Consider the following 16,845-nt stretch of genomic DNA (forward strand, 5'->3'; position numbering starts at 1 on the left):
ATTCGGGATAGTGAGTTAATCTACTTCTTAAAAGAAAATGTTGCACAATGTTGGGAGGGAACATAATATCCTAATGATTATTTAACGAATATTGAAATTATAACATGTAATTTGCTATAATAACAGTATTTATTCATAACGTTACCTATTATTATCTTTGAGGAGAACTAAACATTCAATGCTCTCCAAGTTTCCTGGTCATAGAAGCAGACTTACAAGTACTTTCCAAAACGTCAGAATTTGTATTTTCCGAAGGATGCTAATGTGTGTGTGAATAAATGGAACCTCACCTGAATGAAGGCACAGGCTGCCCTTGAGCCTCACACAGAAGAACAACTTGCATCCTCTCTTTCTTGATCAGAATATCTGATTTCCCTCGTGGGGGCAATCTAGGAGGCTCACTGCCTACAGACTCTGATACATACAAAAGTGAAAGCTAAGGACTCGAGTAATCCTATCCTTTTTCAGGGTAAACAATTAAGGAGACGAAATGGAAAATTAGGATAAAAATACATAAAAAAAACTATCAGGGAATTAGGGCATCAATTATATCTAAGAAAAAATTAATTTCAAAATATTTTGAACACAGATCACCTACTCGAAAAAAAAAGACAACTATCGACACAAAAAAAGCCTTCATTCCATTTTCATTACTACATTATAATTAAAAAACACACAGAAATATCTTGGATTATCCAAAAACGCATATTCTTAACAAAGTAAAAGTTCATTAATGTTTTAGCAGAACGCATAACATCTAAGTAAAATAAATTCAATTTCCAAACCAATGATTCATTTTAACAGAACTGATCTGCATTATGAAGGAAGCTCTACGTTTATTTTTCCAATAAAGGATGTATATTCTATAATCTCAACATAAAAGTCTATGAAACACTGAGTGGAATTCATATAAATATCATTAGTTAAAACGAAAAAGAGGGGCGGATTTCAGCTGTTCAAGTTTTTGGATAGGCCTATATCCCTTAAATAATAACAAATTTCTTTCAATGTTGGTAAATTAGCTTCTTCTTAAGAAACTCAATCATTTCATATAAAACATATCTGAAGTTTCAGACGCGATATGCTAGTTAAATAAAAACATTTCACACTCAAAGCATGACTGAAAATAAACAACGTCGAAAGATGACGTTTTCATAATTTATAACCTCTTTAAATGCATTTTAACTCTTTAAATTACAATAAAATTATTCCAGCAGGATAATTTCGGGTGACACTGAGATTTTGTAACATTTCTTTTTAAATTGATGCAAGTTCTTGGTTTCATATTCTATCCTCCACAAATATTTAACACTACAATAAGTATGAATATGTATTAATATGAAGAAGCAAAAGCTATAAAAAATTCTATGACTACAGAAACCTTGTATCCATACGTTAGTTAAGTGGATTGAAAAATGAAATGAAAATTTTACTTTTAAATTTTACTAATACAAACACTAAATTAAATAATTTTACTTCTCAAACATAGCAAGCAGAATTTCAGCATAACTTCTGCCACATTTATTAAATTTAGACAATTATTTTTTTATTCATAGTACCGGTACCATAATGGAGACAAAGATGAACAATCTCAATTATGTTTCCAATCGTAAAAAATCATTGTAATAGAATTGCACTGAGCCTCTAGGCTTACCTGAATGTTGGGACAGGAGACCCTTGGCCTTCACAAAAGAGACCGAAACTACTACCAATCCGCTGTATCACATGTGGTTTGGTGAGGGGAGGGAACTTGGGTGCAACACCTCCCACATGTTCTGTACAAAGACACAAACCCAGTACCTTAGCTTACCTGAACAGAGGGACAGGGAATGCTTGGGCTTCACAAAGAAAACCAAAACCTCTACCAGCCTCCACTGCGAAAGAGTTTGCCTTTGAAGTTTTAGGAACATTTGGTGCAGCCCTTCCCACAGGTTCTGTATGCAACAGAACAACTACTATAAGTGGAAATAAACCTAATTTTACGGTTACAAAACTGTTAATAATTTTCATTGCTCTATAGTTACATTAATTTATATGACAATTTTAATTTTTGAAACTTCATGTTAATTGTTTCCATATAACTCTGTAGTAACCACAAACCTATTTAAATCTTTAGGGACTAATAACATTCTATAGTAAATTTTTCGTATACATGTCAATAAGACACATTATAGTGGTAACGTAAAAATTCTATCGTTTCTTAACTTCGACGATAACGGAAACAGAATAGTTAGCATTATGCTCTATCTCGTATCTTCTGGGAAGATCATGGTGCTCATATGAGTGTAGACTAAGTGGACTCAGAGTTCTGGGCAGTATAGCAAAGAAAAAAATAACTTATCTGCTCGAAGTAAATCCGCATTGTTCCTATCTAAGCCAATAGTTTTATTAACTACGTCACATGGCGCAAATATTACACGCAATAATAAAAAAACAATTTTTCTGCAGCAGTCACTTATAATCAAAAGTAATAATACAATCTCAACCTTTAAAATATTCATTTTTAGGTCGTCTGATTATATTTAGCTACATAAATTAACATAATATTTTCGTTTACATTACATGAACTACCGGTACATAATTTTATATAAATTGTTCTTTGTTATTCATCACTTTAACATTTTAAATGTGTGTTCACCAGAAAAAAATGCAAGTTACTCTAAATGATAATTCTGTATTATCATATTTAATTGTAATCAATAACCTCACAAAGAAGACAATCATTTGAAAACAAGTGTTCCCAAAACTGGTCAAAGGGTTATGCAAACAATATCACCTTCGGATAAAGATCTGAGCAACAAGTTATCTCACAATAATATATTATGCTCCATCACTATTCCTGTCTAGAATAAAAAAAAATCGTATCATCCACTGATATGTAACTATTTGTTAGTTCTCCAAAAGTCCAATCATCTGCTTTGAGAGAAAGCTCTCACAAGTGGACGAGGTCAACAATGAGAAACAAATATACGAAACATGCCAACCTTTCCTGTCTTCTAAATACAACATATCTATTAATCAGTGGGTCATCAGAGGTATGTTATTTGGAGCGAGAGGTTCCCTTTCACAGTCTATATACCAACTACGTATTATTGAAACTAAAATTCAAAGTCTTTCAAATACAAAACATCTTATTACAAATTCTTACGGACTCTTTACATATTATCCAATATCATTTATATTTTCAAGAAAGATGATTGAAGACCTTTCTCGAATAAGGGTGTAACCAACAAATCTATAATAGCTGTTTCAGGAGAAAAGAAAATAATTTCAGGGGCATATTTCTTTACGCCTATATTTACTAGCAGAACCATTTCATTAATCAAGAATACAAGTTTATTCAGCTATTGGATGCATTCATTTATTGTTATAAATAAATGCTTCGAAATTAGTTTTTCCACCGAAGTCACATATTTGATTAATTTGATGTTACACTTTTTTTCGAGGGAGGTCCTGAATTTTGTCATTAAGACATTATGGTATCAAGTGAATCCCAAATTCAAAATTTAGTTTCTTTTTATAATTAACGACTTAAAAAAATAACTGTTCTGTATTCAGGATCCTTGTGGTCACCCTACTGGAGAGCTTATGATTTAACAAACCTTTCTCTCTATATCAATATTAAGGCAATTATTAAAACGTACTAATGCCATTTTATTTCCTTTAAATTTCACAGCCATTGTCGAGGTTTAGTATGTCTATAAGACACGTAATTCTATGATATCCCCGTTATTTGGTTGCCACAGTCACTTCCGCGTATTTTCGTGACTAACAAATGAAGTGCTTTAAAAGACTATATTGATTTAATTGAAATATTAAAATAAAAAAATCTACAACTTCAGAACAAAACAAGCAATTAATATTTGAAGCATTGCTTCCCTATCACCAAAATGCAGTAAAATACAGCAGCTTTTATAACATAAAGGCCTTAAATAACAAATAGACAATTTTATTAATTCTTCAACTGCTTAGCAAATGTATTATAAATTCTTTAAAATAAATTTAAAAAAAAAAAAACACAAAAAACAAAAAGAATTAATAACTTTACACTTAACATCCTACGATTAAAATAGCCTATCAGAAATTCGAAAGAAAATAGAAATAGTATCCATTATTATTTTTTTTTGGTCCATCTGTACATAAAATCATGCAAAAATTAAGCAGGGTTCACTCGAAGGCATCAATGTACCTGAATGATGGGGCAGGATACCCTTGAGCCTCACAGAACAGGACAAAACTCAGATGTTCATATGCTCTATAAGATTCTGATGTTCTTGAACCCGGAATTTTTGGAGGAGAACCACCCGAAGGTTCTGGACAGAACAGGAAAGCATAAAATAAGAGCAATATATGAATCCACATGACTAGCAGCAGAAATGTACAAGACAGTTATCAAAACAAAAAATTTTGAACGTAAATTATTATGATTGTATCAGATACAGTGTAATACATATACATATTTAAGAGAAAATTCTTAGTTCATCTGAAACCCAATTTGCAAAAATCAGCAGCATTAAGAAGAAGAATAAATCCTACATTTATCAAAGCTTGGAAGGAATGGTGAACAGGAGAAGAGTTCGGGGTAAAAGAAGATATCAGATGACAGACGACATTAAGATTATATGTATCACATGTGGAGACTAAGGAGAAGGCAGAAAATAGGAAAGATTGGAGAACGCTGGGTTTGCAGTGAAAGATCTTTCCTTGGGCAGAACACTATGTATATATAATCAAAGAATGAACTTCATTTACTGTTTCGAGATATTGTGATGTTATACAGGGACAAATGAAAGTCATAAATGGAATATTTAAGCATATCAAGTATTCTTGCCTAATGTATGAAATTTAATCATTTAAAGAATCACGTTATAATAATATTTAAAGAGAATATAGGCCACAAAAAGTCACTGATCTATTTTCACGACATCTAGACACAAAGCAGAGATATGACACTCAATATGTATATTCTCAAGAATTAAGAAAAACGTCTGCTTGGAAACATAAATATATTTCCTTTTGCTAGAAACACACACATATACGATTATTATATGTAGGATGTAACTTAATATATGGAATCAATTTCAGGGGTGATTTCAGCACATAAAAACGATAATAATAACTAATACGATTTCAATTTAATTTTAAAGTTATAATGAACTTTGTCTTCTTGCTTAACTTCATAGAAGGTGGTCAAAATGACCAGTTTGCATGTTCATTGAAACTTATAAATTTGCTGTCATAAGTATTGTTATCCTCTTAGAACATCAGGAAATAGAACCTACAGGCAAATGAGAAAGAAAGAGAGAGAGAGAGAGAGAGAGAGAGAGAGAGTGTGTGTGTGTGTGTGTGTGTGTATGTAAAAGAACGTATATATACCTATGCACACCCCACAGAGATCTCAAGCATGGAATTCAGATTAAATTATAAATGATAGTGTCCAGTGAATATCAAGAAATGAATTTATAAAATACTGTCCACATGCAAAGGCGAATTTAAAGCTTTGACTATAGTCTATAAAGTTAAAAAGTGTATATCACTCTTTCCGAAGTAACCACAGTCTAAACTGAAATTTTCTTCTTGAGAGCTATGACAACTTAAAATGATTAATTTGTAATTATATTTACTACTTTAATACATTTATTTAATAACAAATGGAAGATAAACTTGTTCCTGAACTTGACATCATCGATAAAGTGGAGAAAATAAAAGAACTGGTACTTTTTAATTCAGTAAGATCTTTTTAAGCTGTTTTATTGATGCATTTAAACATTATGCAGATAAACAAGTATTGCATTACATAATTAAAAAATAAACAACCACCTCTGGCTAAGAAGAAACTCCCTACTGAAGGCTGCACTGGAAGGAATGTTGAATGGGAGAAAAGTTCAGGGCAGAAGATATCAGATGATAGACAACATTAAGATACCAAATATGGATTGTATGCAGATACTAAGAGGAAGACGGAAAATAGGAAAGATTGGAGAATGCTGGGATTGCAGTGAAAGACCTGCCTTGGACAGAGAACTATAATGAATGAGTACCAGGTCAGTTAAATTGGCTTAGAATATTTATGCTATGGCTAAAATACATAAATTATCACTTTTTTACGTCTTCTTAACGTTTCACTAGCAAACTGATTTAGTAGATTGTTATATTCACTGATCCCAACAATTCTGACTCAATGTTAAGAATAGCAAGAGCATTAGGTCTCCCTCATTCATTTTTTAGGATAAATAGTACTTAACTACCCATAAACAAGACATCTAAGTTCACCAGACTAATTTTATGATTCCTGCATTCACATAGAGAAGTGTCAGGCAATAATGAGTTCCTTTCTATAGATCATTCCATTAGTTGGGCTTCATAATAATTTTGACAATCATTCATATATGCAAATGTATCTATTGTAACACAGATAAAACGCTCTTAAAAATCACCATTCCTAAAATTTGCCTCTCTAGACTGTAGCTTATTTATATTTAGCCCATTGGTAAATCCGGGCCTGACCACCATGAGTCACACAAAAGAAAAATTCATATCTCAAAACTCTATTATAAATGGAATGGAATGGAATTTATGGGAGGGGAAACTATGGCTCAGCAGTGCGACCTATTACAATCTATTGCACTAACACTCAAGCTAGGCGCATTCCCAAACCCACACCGACTGACTACACTAAGATTCACTGCATACACGGGTTTCGAGCAGACAATCCCCTCTCCCATGGCCAGTCCCCTCCATGCATCGTCAGCAGGCAATCGAGGAATCCTATGGAATGATGAAATGGAGAAATGGTGATGGAATGATGTAGGGAAAAACGGGAGAACCCCGAGAAAAACCCTAATTGCGACCTTGTCCGCCACAAGTGCCACAATGGATTTTTCAATGAAAAATCCCAGACCTGACCGGGACTCGAACCCAGTGTGCCTGCGTGACAAACCACTCCCCTCCATGCATCGTCAGCAGGCAATCGAGGAATCCTATGGAATGATGATGAAATGGAGAAATGGTGATGGAATGATGTAGGGAAAAACGGGAGAACCCCGAGAAAAACCCTAATTGCGACCTTGTCCGCCACAAGTGCCACTATGGATTTTTCAATGAAAAATCCCAGACCTGACCGGGACTCGAACCCAGTGTGCCTGCGTGACAAACCAAAGGTCTGACCACTCAGCCACCACAGGGATTCTTTTTTTTTTTAGTTGGTTATTTAACGACGCTGTATCAACTACGTGGTTATTTAGCATCGATGAGATTGGTGATAGCAAGATGGTATTTGGCGAGGTGAGGCCGAGGATTCGCCATAGATTACCTGGCATTCATCTTATTGTTGGGGAAAACCTCGGAAAAAAACCCAGCCAGGTAATCAGCCCAAGCAGAGATTGAACCCAAGCCCGAGCGCAACTTCAGACCAGCAGGCAAGTGTCTTAACCGACTGAGCCACGCCGGTGGCTCCACAGGGGTTCTATTATACATAAATCCGATTTATACTTTTACAAAGGAAACCGCCATAGTGTGGTGGTGTAATGGCTAGAGGACTGGATTTATAATCCTGTGGCCCCAGGTTTGATCTCTGGTGTAACCCTGATTATAATTTGTGTTGGGCAAGCCCATGGTCCAGGTAACATAGGAGTTTTCTCCAGGAGCTACAGTTCCTAGGTGGAATCTGAACAAATTTCCATAATCATTTTATCTCAACGCAGGTGTAGCGTAGACCAGCCTCCTGTAGTGCACCCTGGGCAACGACTCTGCCAGTAAATTGAAGGGCTCAGAGCCAAAGGTGACTAACCCATAATTACAAAATGAGTAAATAAGAGTTGATATTAAGAGGATCCTGACAAAAATGATTGGCTTGATAATTTATTTTAATTGGTCTACATTGAATAAATACAAAAAAATATCATGAATCTATAACAACAATGTATAGTTTTGAAAAAAGGCTTAATAATGAACAATACAAAATTGTGGGTTGGTCGCCTTTGGCTCTGAGCCCTTCAATTGGTCTACTCAGCTGGCTTCATATGAGGGAATGACGAACAGTCAAATACCCGCAACTAGTAAAACGAAAATCTTTTTACAAAGAATTTTTTTCTGAGTACAATAACATAAATAAATTTGAATATGATTTCCATGGTGGCAAGACAAATATTTAGATAGTACAGGATTTCAACCCATGCGTTTTTAAGTGTGTTGAGGGTTCCTAATGTTACAGAGGATCCTTTTCCTTCAGGGTTAAACAAATCTGTTTTGTCACTTCAAGATCAAAAATTATCTTACACGTTTTAAAGTCTACGTGAGAGAAACATTGCTATAATAACTCAAAATATGCTTCAGATACATGGACTAAGACCGAATATCATTTGAATGTGTGTTAGTTCATAACCAAATAATTCACTAAGGTTGTACTGGTATGCATGAGCCTTCATGGCAAATGTGATTATTGAGATTATAATTGGGCTTTTGCATATCTCCTATAATCAGGATATAGGCTACTGTATGTTTATGGAAATATCGTGTTACATAAATACAGTTTGCAATGACATGAATACACTGATGGTAAGATGCATGTACCATACATCGAGTGACAGTACAACATGAATATGTATAAATAATATATCTGAATACTATAAGAATCAAATAATAAGCTATAGAGATCAACGCCTTTAGTCTGTCACATGTCAGGACGTATTGAAGTTGAAAGGACTGTGTAAATGGTTAAAGTGTAAGTACAATACCACGTTTTCGATATGACAAGTTGATATATTTAGCTTGGAAAGGAGTTTTACCTTTGTCATTAAATTATTTATTATTTTTTAGGGGAAATTAGGATTTATTTATTTTTGTTATTACTTTAAGTGTAATAATTTAAGCATAAAGCTAATAGAAAACTTGAACTACGTATATATAATTAATACAGGCTTTTAAAAAATCCTTTAGTTTAAATAATTTGTTTTATCATTTGTACTCTTGTTGCCAAATCTGTTTTATTGCTTTGCTACAAACCTAGAGTGTGGCACTGGATGAGCTTGTGCTTGGCAGAGCAATGAAACAGCTGAAGTTCTTGGCTTCTGGAGAATAGTTACTTTCGAGGTGGGTGGAACCCTTGGGGCCGAGCTGCTGACCGGTTCTGAACACAAAACATATCCAACTCTCTTGCTGCCAAATTAATATACGGTACTATCTATCAGCACTTATTTTATAGGGTAACTACTCCGAATCCCATCAAGTCTTAATACAGAGTGAAATTATAAATTATCGCCAAATGAATTAGTTGCCAGAGGAGTTTGCAATTGAGAATAAGAAAAATTTCCATCCCTTGCCATGAAATGAAACAATGTGGCTTCTGGAAATGCTCACCTGAATATTGGGACAGGAAATGCTTGTGCTTCACATAACAGACTGTACATGCTTCCTGACATCACCTCAAAGGAATCTGATTTGGCTGACTTGGGAATTTTCGGAGATACTCTTCCAACGGGTTCTAAAGAGACAAGTTACACGCATATCAGAAAGAATTTGTTATAGGTTCGTAACTTACTCTATTACAAACACTTAATGTACGTAATAGAGAAGAAAGTATCTATGTGGCAAATACAAACAGTGGCATGTTATGAATGAATAGTGAGAAAATCAACTTATTTCCTTCGTCTTATGTGCAAACCTTGCACATATTCCCGTGTTATTTACTGACATTATTTATTCCAAAAATATAACAGAAGGTAAAGTTTTTAATGCAAGAAAAGTTCATGTTTCCACATTATCTTCATACAATCATACACAAGCACACTAATAGCCAAACGGTTACAGCATCGGCTTTCCACACTGGTAACCTGGATGCGAATCCCAATGGCGACATGTGGAATTTATGGTGGACAAAGACAGTGTTAGATTTCCCCCACCGGAATTTTACTATTGCTTCATTAATCATCATACAGGTATGTTGTAGACCATCTTCCATGATGCACCAAGAGCATTGCTCTGAGACAAAGAGTCTAAATGCACGTGTTTCTCCTGAGAGAGAGGAGGGGGGAAACAATCATACCCGAACATAAAAAAAGAAAAAAAAACTTGGAAGGCAGACATTAGTATAGGAAAAATAAAATGAAAATGCGCGGTTTTTCATTGAAAATCGACAATATACCTAATAATTTTTTTCAATTAATTATCCCATAATTACTTTGGATCTATAGTAATAAAACAGATTAAGGAAATCACTAAATCGTATTACATAATATGCAATAGTCTTCATTGTGATACTATTTTAATAGTATGTAGAACTATTACTTCTTTTGTAGAAAATAATGTTGCTAATATTGAGGAGGGCCTACAATGGAGTAATTCTGCTGTCTAGCACTCTATTTGAAAATCGAAGTACAGTATAAGATTTTTAAGAAAAATAATGTCTATAACATAATGTTCAACATACAAAATTATGGTATAGTATATATATAAACGGAGTAAAAAAGACATTAATTGTATTCAATTGTATTTACAAAATATTGGAGCAAATTATTCACAATGATATATTATACTTACATAACATGTATGGTTGCCGAGTTGAACAGGTGAAATAACAAGAGACAATAATATGAAAAAAAAATATAACTTAAAATATCTTTACGCTATAAAAAAAAAGGTATTACATACAACACTAAGACATTTCATCATTCAAGATAGAGCTCCATGTTCAGAAGCGTGTCAAACAAGAAAGGCTTACCTGAACACTGGAACAGGGTAGCCCTGTGCTGGGCACAGCAATGTCATGCCTTGGCCCGCATATCTCATAAATGAATGTGTTTTGTCATCAGTTGCAAAGGTTGGTGACTTGGTACCAACAGGTTCTGTTGGAAGACATGCATTTGTGAACGTGGTGTCCTACTGTAAGTTCAAAAGTGTTCAATTTTCTAACTACGTTTATAAGGGCTTACCTGAACATAGGGACAGGATAACCTTGCGCTGGACATAATAAAGTGAAGCCTTGACCAGCAAATCTTTCGAATGATCTACTTTTATCATCTGTTGAGAAGGTTGGTTTTTTGGCACCAACGGGTTCTGTTGGGAGACATGCATTTTAATGAATATGGTAACTTACATTGGATCCACTTATGTCCCAATTCTGTGTTCTTTGCAATAATTATTAATACGAGTAATAACAGTCACTTGCTTCCCATGTTGCTAAATATATGCTCCACTAATCTCCATATAAAAATATGATTCATATAAAATCTTGAATTGGTATGTTAACACAGTGTGATTCAGAAAAACACATACGAATTTTCAAAAATGACTTAGCGAACTTGTACAAGTATTTGCAAATATGGAAACCCCACCTTCTAATGTCTTTTTTTTTGTGCTGCGAAGCACTAAATCATTGAATTTAAAACGCATTGTCATTATGATTTATAAACTTTAATTTATATATTTACATGATCTGCAATTTTATAATAATGTAGAACAACAAAAACGTCCATAAAATCTGCTCAAAATGTCGAGTGCTGACTTCAGTAGGTGAAATAGCGATTACTATGACTGGCAAGTTGTTTAAAAATACCTGGCACGTCTTCAAGTTAGTCTCATGTAAATATTCTTAATATTTCCCAATAGAAAAATCAAGAGGCATTAAATCCGGCGAATGTGTCAGTCAGATGGCAGGACAACCTCTACCAAGCCAGTGACCATGATAAGTTGTGTTTAGATAATGTTTTGCTTGATATTCATGTGCTGTACTGAGATGGAAACATATTTCTTAACGCATTAACAGTGGAATATCCTCCAGTAATGTTGGTAAAGTGTGCTTAAAAAGACTGTCTGCAGACCAATGCAGTTAACCACAGAAATAACAAATGTAGTTGGAATCAACAATTAACAATTATTCCTACCTAAAAGTTTATTCGAAAATCTTTGTGATGATTTAGAATATAAATAGAATCTGGATTAACCTCAATCAAAATGTGGCTGTTTCGAACATTACATTATGCCATCTGGAGTAAAGTATGCTTCGTTCTGTAACATTATAAGAGCAGTGAAACATGGTTGCTCAATAAGCAATACAGCATTGCTTGGACATTTTAAAAATGATATGGATAATTGGGATCATGCAAATTGTTATTCGTATTCATGCCATGTACTACTACAACTCCAGTAATTGTAAAGACTCATTGATGTGTTCAGGTACCTCATCCTGCACTATTCTAGCACACCTGAAAGCTGTGCATTTTTACAGAAAGTTCCCGACTTCCTTGTCATTGATGCATGACAAAAAAGCAGCATGACACATGTTTCTCTGGCATTTCTCTACGTTTGTGCAAATAGTATATTATTCCTGCCATTTCAGAGGGCATACTGCACATGAACAGCCCCTGAAGATCTGGTTTCCTTTGACTTATTATGGAAGTGGCATATGAATACCTTTACCGCTCTACAGCTTCAAAAACAGTAGATAGAGGCTCCCCATCTCAAAAATACTTGTACAAGTTTACTTAAGTTATTCCTGAAAGCTGTCGGTGTTTTTATAAATCACCCTATATATTTAAAGATTATAATCTAAAATATGTTAATTAATGGAAATCCTGTTCAAGTACATAATAAGTCTCCAATTAAGAATTTATTTGCTACAGAGATTTGATCCTGCCATGATAAGTAAATTATATTTGAAGGCTTCAAAAGTAAGATCAGGGAGAATGTACAATTGAAGGGGGCACAGTTTTTAGGCAAAATACCTACTATTTAATTTTCCTAAAGCCTTACCTGAATACAGGGACAGGATAGCCTTGGGCTGGGCACAACAATGTAAAGGCTTGACGTACAAATCTCACGTATGTTCTACTTTTATCATCCATCGCAAAGGTTGGTGACTTGGCACCAACAGGCTCTGTTGGGAGATGTGCAGTATGTCAAAATGGCATCCTAAAATAGTCTCCAAAGGGATTTTGTTATAATACTACATCAAATCTTTGATTATCAAACCTCAATGGGGAAGGAAGGAAGTCCTTGACAGGTGAACTTAAATTTCACAAATATCAAGTTTTATCTGCTTTTAAATGGCATTCAATTTAAAAGTACTAACTTGATAAATACTAGTTGCACTCTGATAGCTCCGAACAGATTGAATTTTATTGCTGCGTAATCATTAATACAACGTGGACCATACCACTGTACTGAAACTGCTACAAAGGGCTTACCTGAAAACAGGGACAGGGTAGCCCTGTGCTGGGCACAACAAAGTGAAGCCTTGACCAGCAAACCTCACAAATGAACTACTTTTGTCATCTGTTGAAAAGGTTGGTGATTTGGCACCAACAGGTTCTGTTGGGAGACACGCAGTTGATAAATATGGAGTCCTACACTTGCTACTGTCATTATACAGAATAACTAAATAAATAAGCAAGTCCCAGTGAACGTTCTAGTGTTTCTGTCACCTGACCAGCAGATCCTCCTGCTACAGCTGCTGCTTGATCTGTGAAGTCACAGCGTTTCGCTGGATTGAAACTTACATACTCTGCTGTGCTAATAACATTCGTATATTTGGCCACAAAATTATTAGCCAGAGCATATGGCCTGCTCGTTCCCCAGATCTAACAATGTGTGACTTTTATTTCTGGGAAACACTGAAAAATAAAGTTTATGTAACTAATCCTCATAAACTGGAGGAGTTTAAAATATTTCAACAGAAATTTGTTCTATTAGAGCAGCGGAATTGATGTATGTGAATTATGTACAACTCAAGATGGGCAATACTTCCAGCAGCTACTGTGAGGACGATGAGTACCGAATGTTAATAATAATAATAATAATAATAATAATAATAATAATAATAATAATAATAATAATCCTACATAATATATAAGTTTTAATGTGGTGAAGTGCCGTGAGTTTGCAGATGAAAGCAGTGACAGAAGTGGGGGAACCTGCGCTGGTTGGCTGACAGAAACACCAGGAATGATCTCTGGAACACACTGTAGATTAAGAGCCTCCTTCAAAGAATATGTGTGTCAGTAGAACAGCCACATTGTACGCTCCAGTGTGGATCATTATTTAACTCTTTACTTATTGAAAAAAATATATATTACATTCCTAGTATTACCAGTATCTATGCATTTTTGTGCTTTCATAGAGAATGAGATCAGAAATAGACTTTCGGAAATTCTACAGTGTCCTGTAACTTAACAATGTTCACAGTTTCGGAATTTCATACAGGTTCTATCATTAGGGCAGACAGGTATAACCAGAGGGGTCACTTACTTTGTTGGGCTCATTACATCCAACTACTCCAAACTGCTCTGATGTTGGAACCTGTGTGTAGTTCCGAAACATTGAAAATTGTTAAGTTCCAAGACATGGTGGAACATCCAAAAGTATATATCTGGTATTGTACACTTCTCAGTTATAAAAATTAACATTAATGCATAATGTTGTGTCTCAAAATGATTCTTGTAATAATTTCCAGTAAATTCTGTCAAACATACATAAAATCCTTAGGCTGCCATATAGAACATTCATAGTTTAAGTCGCCCTGGGTGACGCAGGCTGTATAGTGCTGGCCTTCTGTGCCCGAGGTTGTGGATTTGATCCCGGCCCAGATCGATGGCATTTAAGTGTGCTTAAATGTGACAGGCTCATATCACTAGATTTAGTGGCATGTAAAATAACTCATGCAGGACACAAAATTCCAGCACACCGGTGACGCTGATATAAACCTCGACAGTTGCGAGCATCGTTAAATAAATCATAATCTAATTTAATTTCATAGTTCACCTAAATTCACAGAACAATTCGAGATGGTTGAAGGAGATACTAATTATTTAAGAACGTTCCTAATACAGTTCTATTCTACTTTTTCTTCTTAGTGTTTTATTAAACTTCGTAACTTAAATAGATTTTAGCAGCTATGATAAAATCATGTTGTGATTATGTGTACAAAATTAAAAAGCAGACGTTTATTTTACAATAATCTAACGAAATAAAAAATTACCGATTGTAAGAGATTTACTACTTAGATGGAATATTATAACTTTCAGTTAATAAGTAGTGCTTTGTTTACATATGGATTATATTCATGTTTTAGGTACCGGTATCGGTAACATATTATACATTGTTTTCAAGTACAGCTTATCATTTTTTCATTACATTATATGATGTTCTTTTTTACTTGCTATATTACTGCTTACATAATATGTTGAATATCATATGATAAAAACTATAGCAGTCTACATACATTTCTTCAAGAACTCAAATATTAGTTCACGATATTCTATGAATTACATTATTTATCAGCACCTAATATCTTTCAGTTTTGCTATTAAAAATGCACAGCTTTCATTATGTGAATTTATTTCTTCCGATTTTCATTGCTGAAAGAATTACAGCTATCTGCACAAACTACTGATTATTTGGCATCCTAAAATCGCAATTAGACTGCACAAAAAGCCAGAAAAAATAACGCAAGCATTTATAAAGTTTAACTAGGTAATCATCCATTTAAACTTGAATTACGTTCCACAAGACAGCATACCTGAATGCAGGGATAGGAAACCCCTGAGCTGGACACAACAGTCCAAATCCCTCACCAGAAGATATTATAAACGAACTACTCTTATCATTGGTTGAGAACTTAGGGGCTCTGGCTCCAACAGGATCTGTGAACGATTGGAGGTACGTCAGTCTCTTACCTGAATGCTGGAACAGGGAACCCCTGAGCTGGACACAGCAGCGAGAAGCCTTGACCCAGAAACTTTACAAATGAGCTACTTGTTGCTTCAATTGAGAATTTAGGTGCTTTTGCTCCAACAGGTTCTGTTTAGAATTGGATACAAGAATGAATAAAACGAATGTGTGTACTCACCTGAACGTAGGCAAGGGTACCCAACACAAAACTGAGGAGCCATAATGACCGGAAACAAAGCTATATTAACTAATATTTATTACGAAGAATAATAATTATAAATTGGACATAATGGTCCGGACAATAAAAATGAACTGATCTTCATAAATGCCAGTTAGGAACATTTATCTGAGCACAGGAATTTTAGCTCACTGCAATGGTTCATCACTGGGTAGCCTATAGGTTGGTAATTTTGCAGTGTTCAGAGAGTTTTTGCACTGTGATAGATGTAGCAACATCCAACGTTTTGGAGCTATGCACCAACTCCACCATAAAGGGAGACAGAAAGTGTGAACCTATATATTGGATCCATTTATGGGGAGCTGATATCCAGTACAGGTCGTCAAATGGATATCGGTCACAAATCATATTGACATATATCTTTAATAATAATAATAATAATAATAATAATAATAATAATAATAATAATAATAATAATAATAATACTTACATCGAATGTCCTCGAGTAGAATACCAAAGGTCATGTACTACTAGCAACCAGCTGATAAAAAAAGATGGAAGGAAAATTCTCCGTTGAGATCATAACAGGACAAAAGGCTAATACTTGCGAGGAAGATTATTATTATTATTATTATTATTATTATTATTATTATTATTAAGATAGATGGCAATGATTTCTGTCAAATATCCATTTGACGATCTTATAAAAGATGGCAGTAAAAAGCTGATACATAGTTCTGAAACCTTGGATGTTTCTGCAATAAACTAACAATTTCTCACCATTCGTCATTAAGACATCCAATTAATTTAATCCCGTGAAACGTAAGGGGAAAGTCTCGCATTCTAAATTTACAGATTTTCTAACAATTCACCAAGCTTGAAAGCTGCTTTTTTGGGAAACTAAGAGTAGTACACGATATTATAGTGATTCTGAGAGAATATTCCCAGTGTTTCTTTCGGCCAACCAGCTACTTGCATCCGTGAATTTATGACACTTCGCTGGA

The 16,845-nt window shown here is 34.5% G+C and overlaps 1 protein-coding gene across 49 annotated transcripts in view; it reads right to left on the minus strand.

Moving 5' to 3' along the window:
- The window catches only part of Dscam1 (Down syndrome cell adhesion molecule 1), a 480,268-nt gene that overhangs the window by 135,862 nt on the left and 327,561 nt on the right, over positions 1 to 16,845 (minus strand). For 4 of the 49 annotated variants that reach the window (XM_069821923.1, XM_069821934.1, XM_069821946.1 and 1 more), the window contains exon 7: positions 10,718 to 10,841. The exons of 40 other annotated variants lie outside the window; for them this stretch is intronic. In XM_069821923.1, coding sequence (XP_069678024.1) covers positions 10,718 to 10,841 — 124 coding nt within the window. Of the gene's footprint in view, positions 1 to 9,003; positions 9,128 to 9,357; positions 9,482 to 10,717; positions 10,842 to 15,668; positions 15,793 to 16,845 lie in introns of all 49 variants that reach the window. 5 more of the 49 variants (XM_069821917.1, XM_069821932.1, XM_069821937.1 and 2 more) reach the window with 3 other exon arrangements.

Source organism: Periplaneta americana, chromosome 3 (assembly GCF_040183065.1).
Source record: "Periplaneta americana isolate PAMFEO1 chromosome 3, P.americana_PAMFEO1_priV1, whole genome shotgun sequence".
Taxonomy (NCBI): Eukaryota; Metazoa; Arthropoda; class Insecta; order Blattodea; family Blattidae; genus Periplaneta; species Periplaneta americana.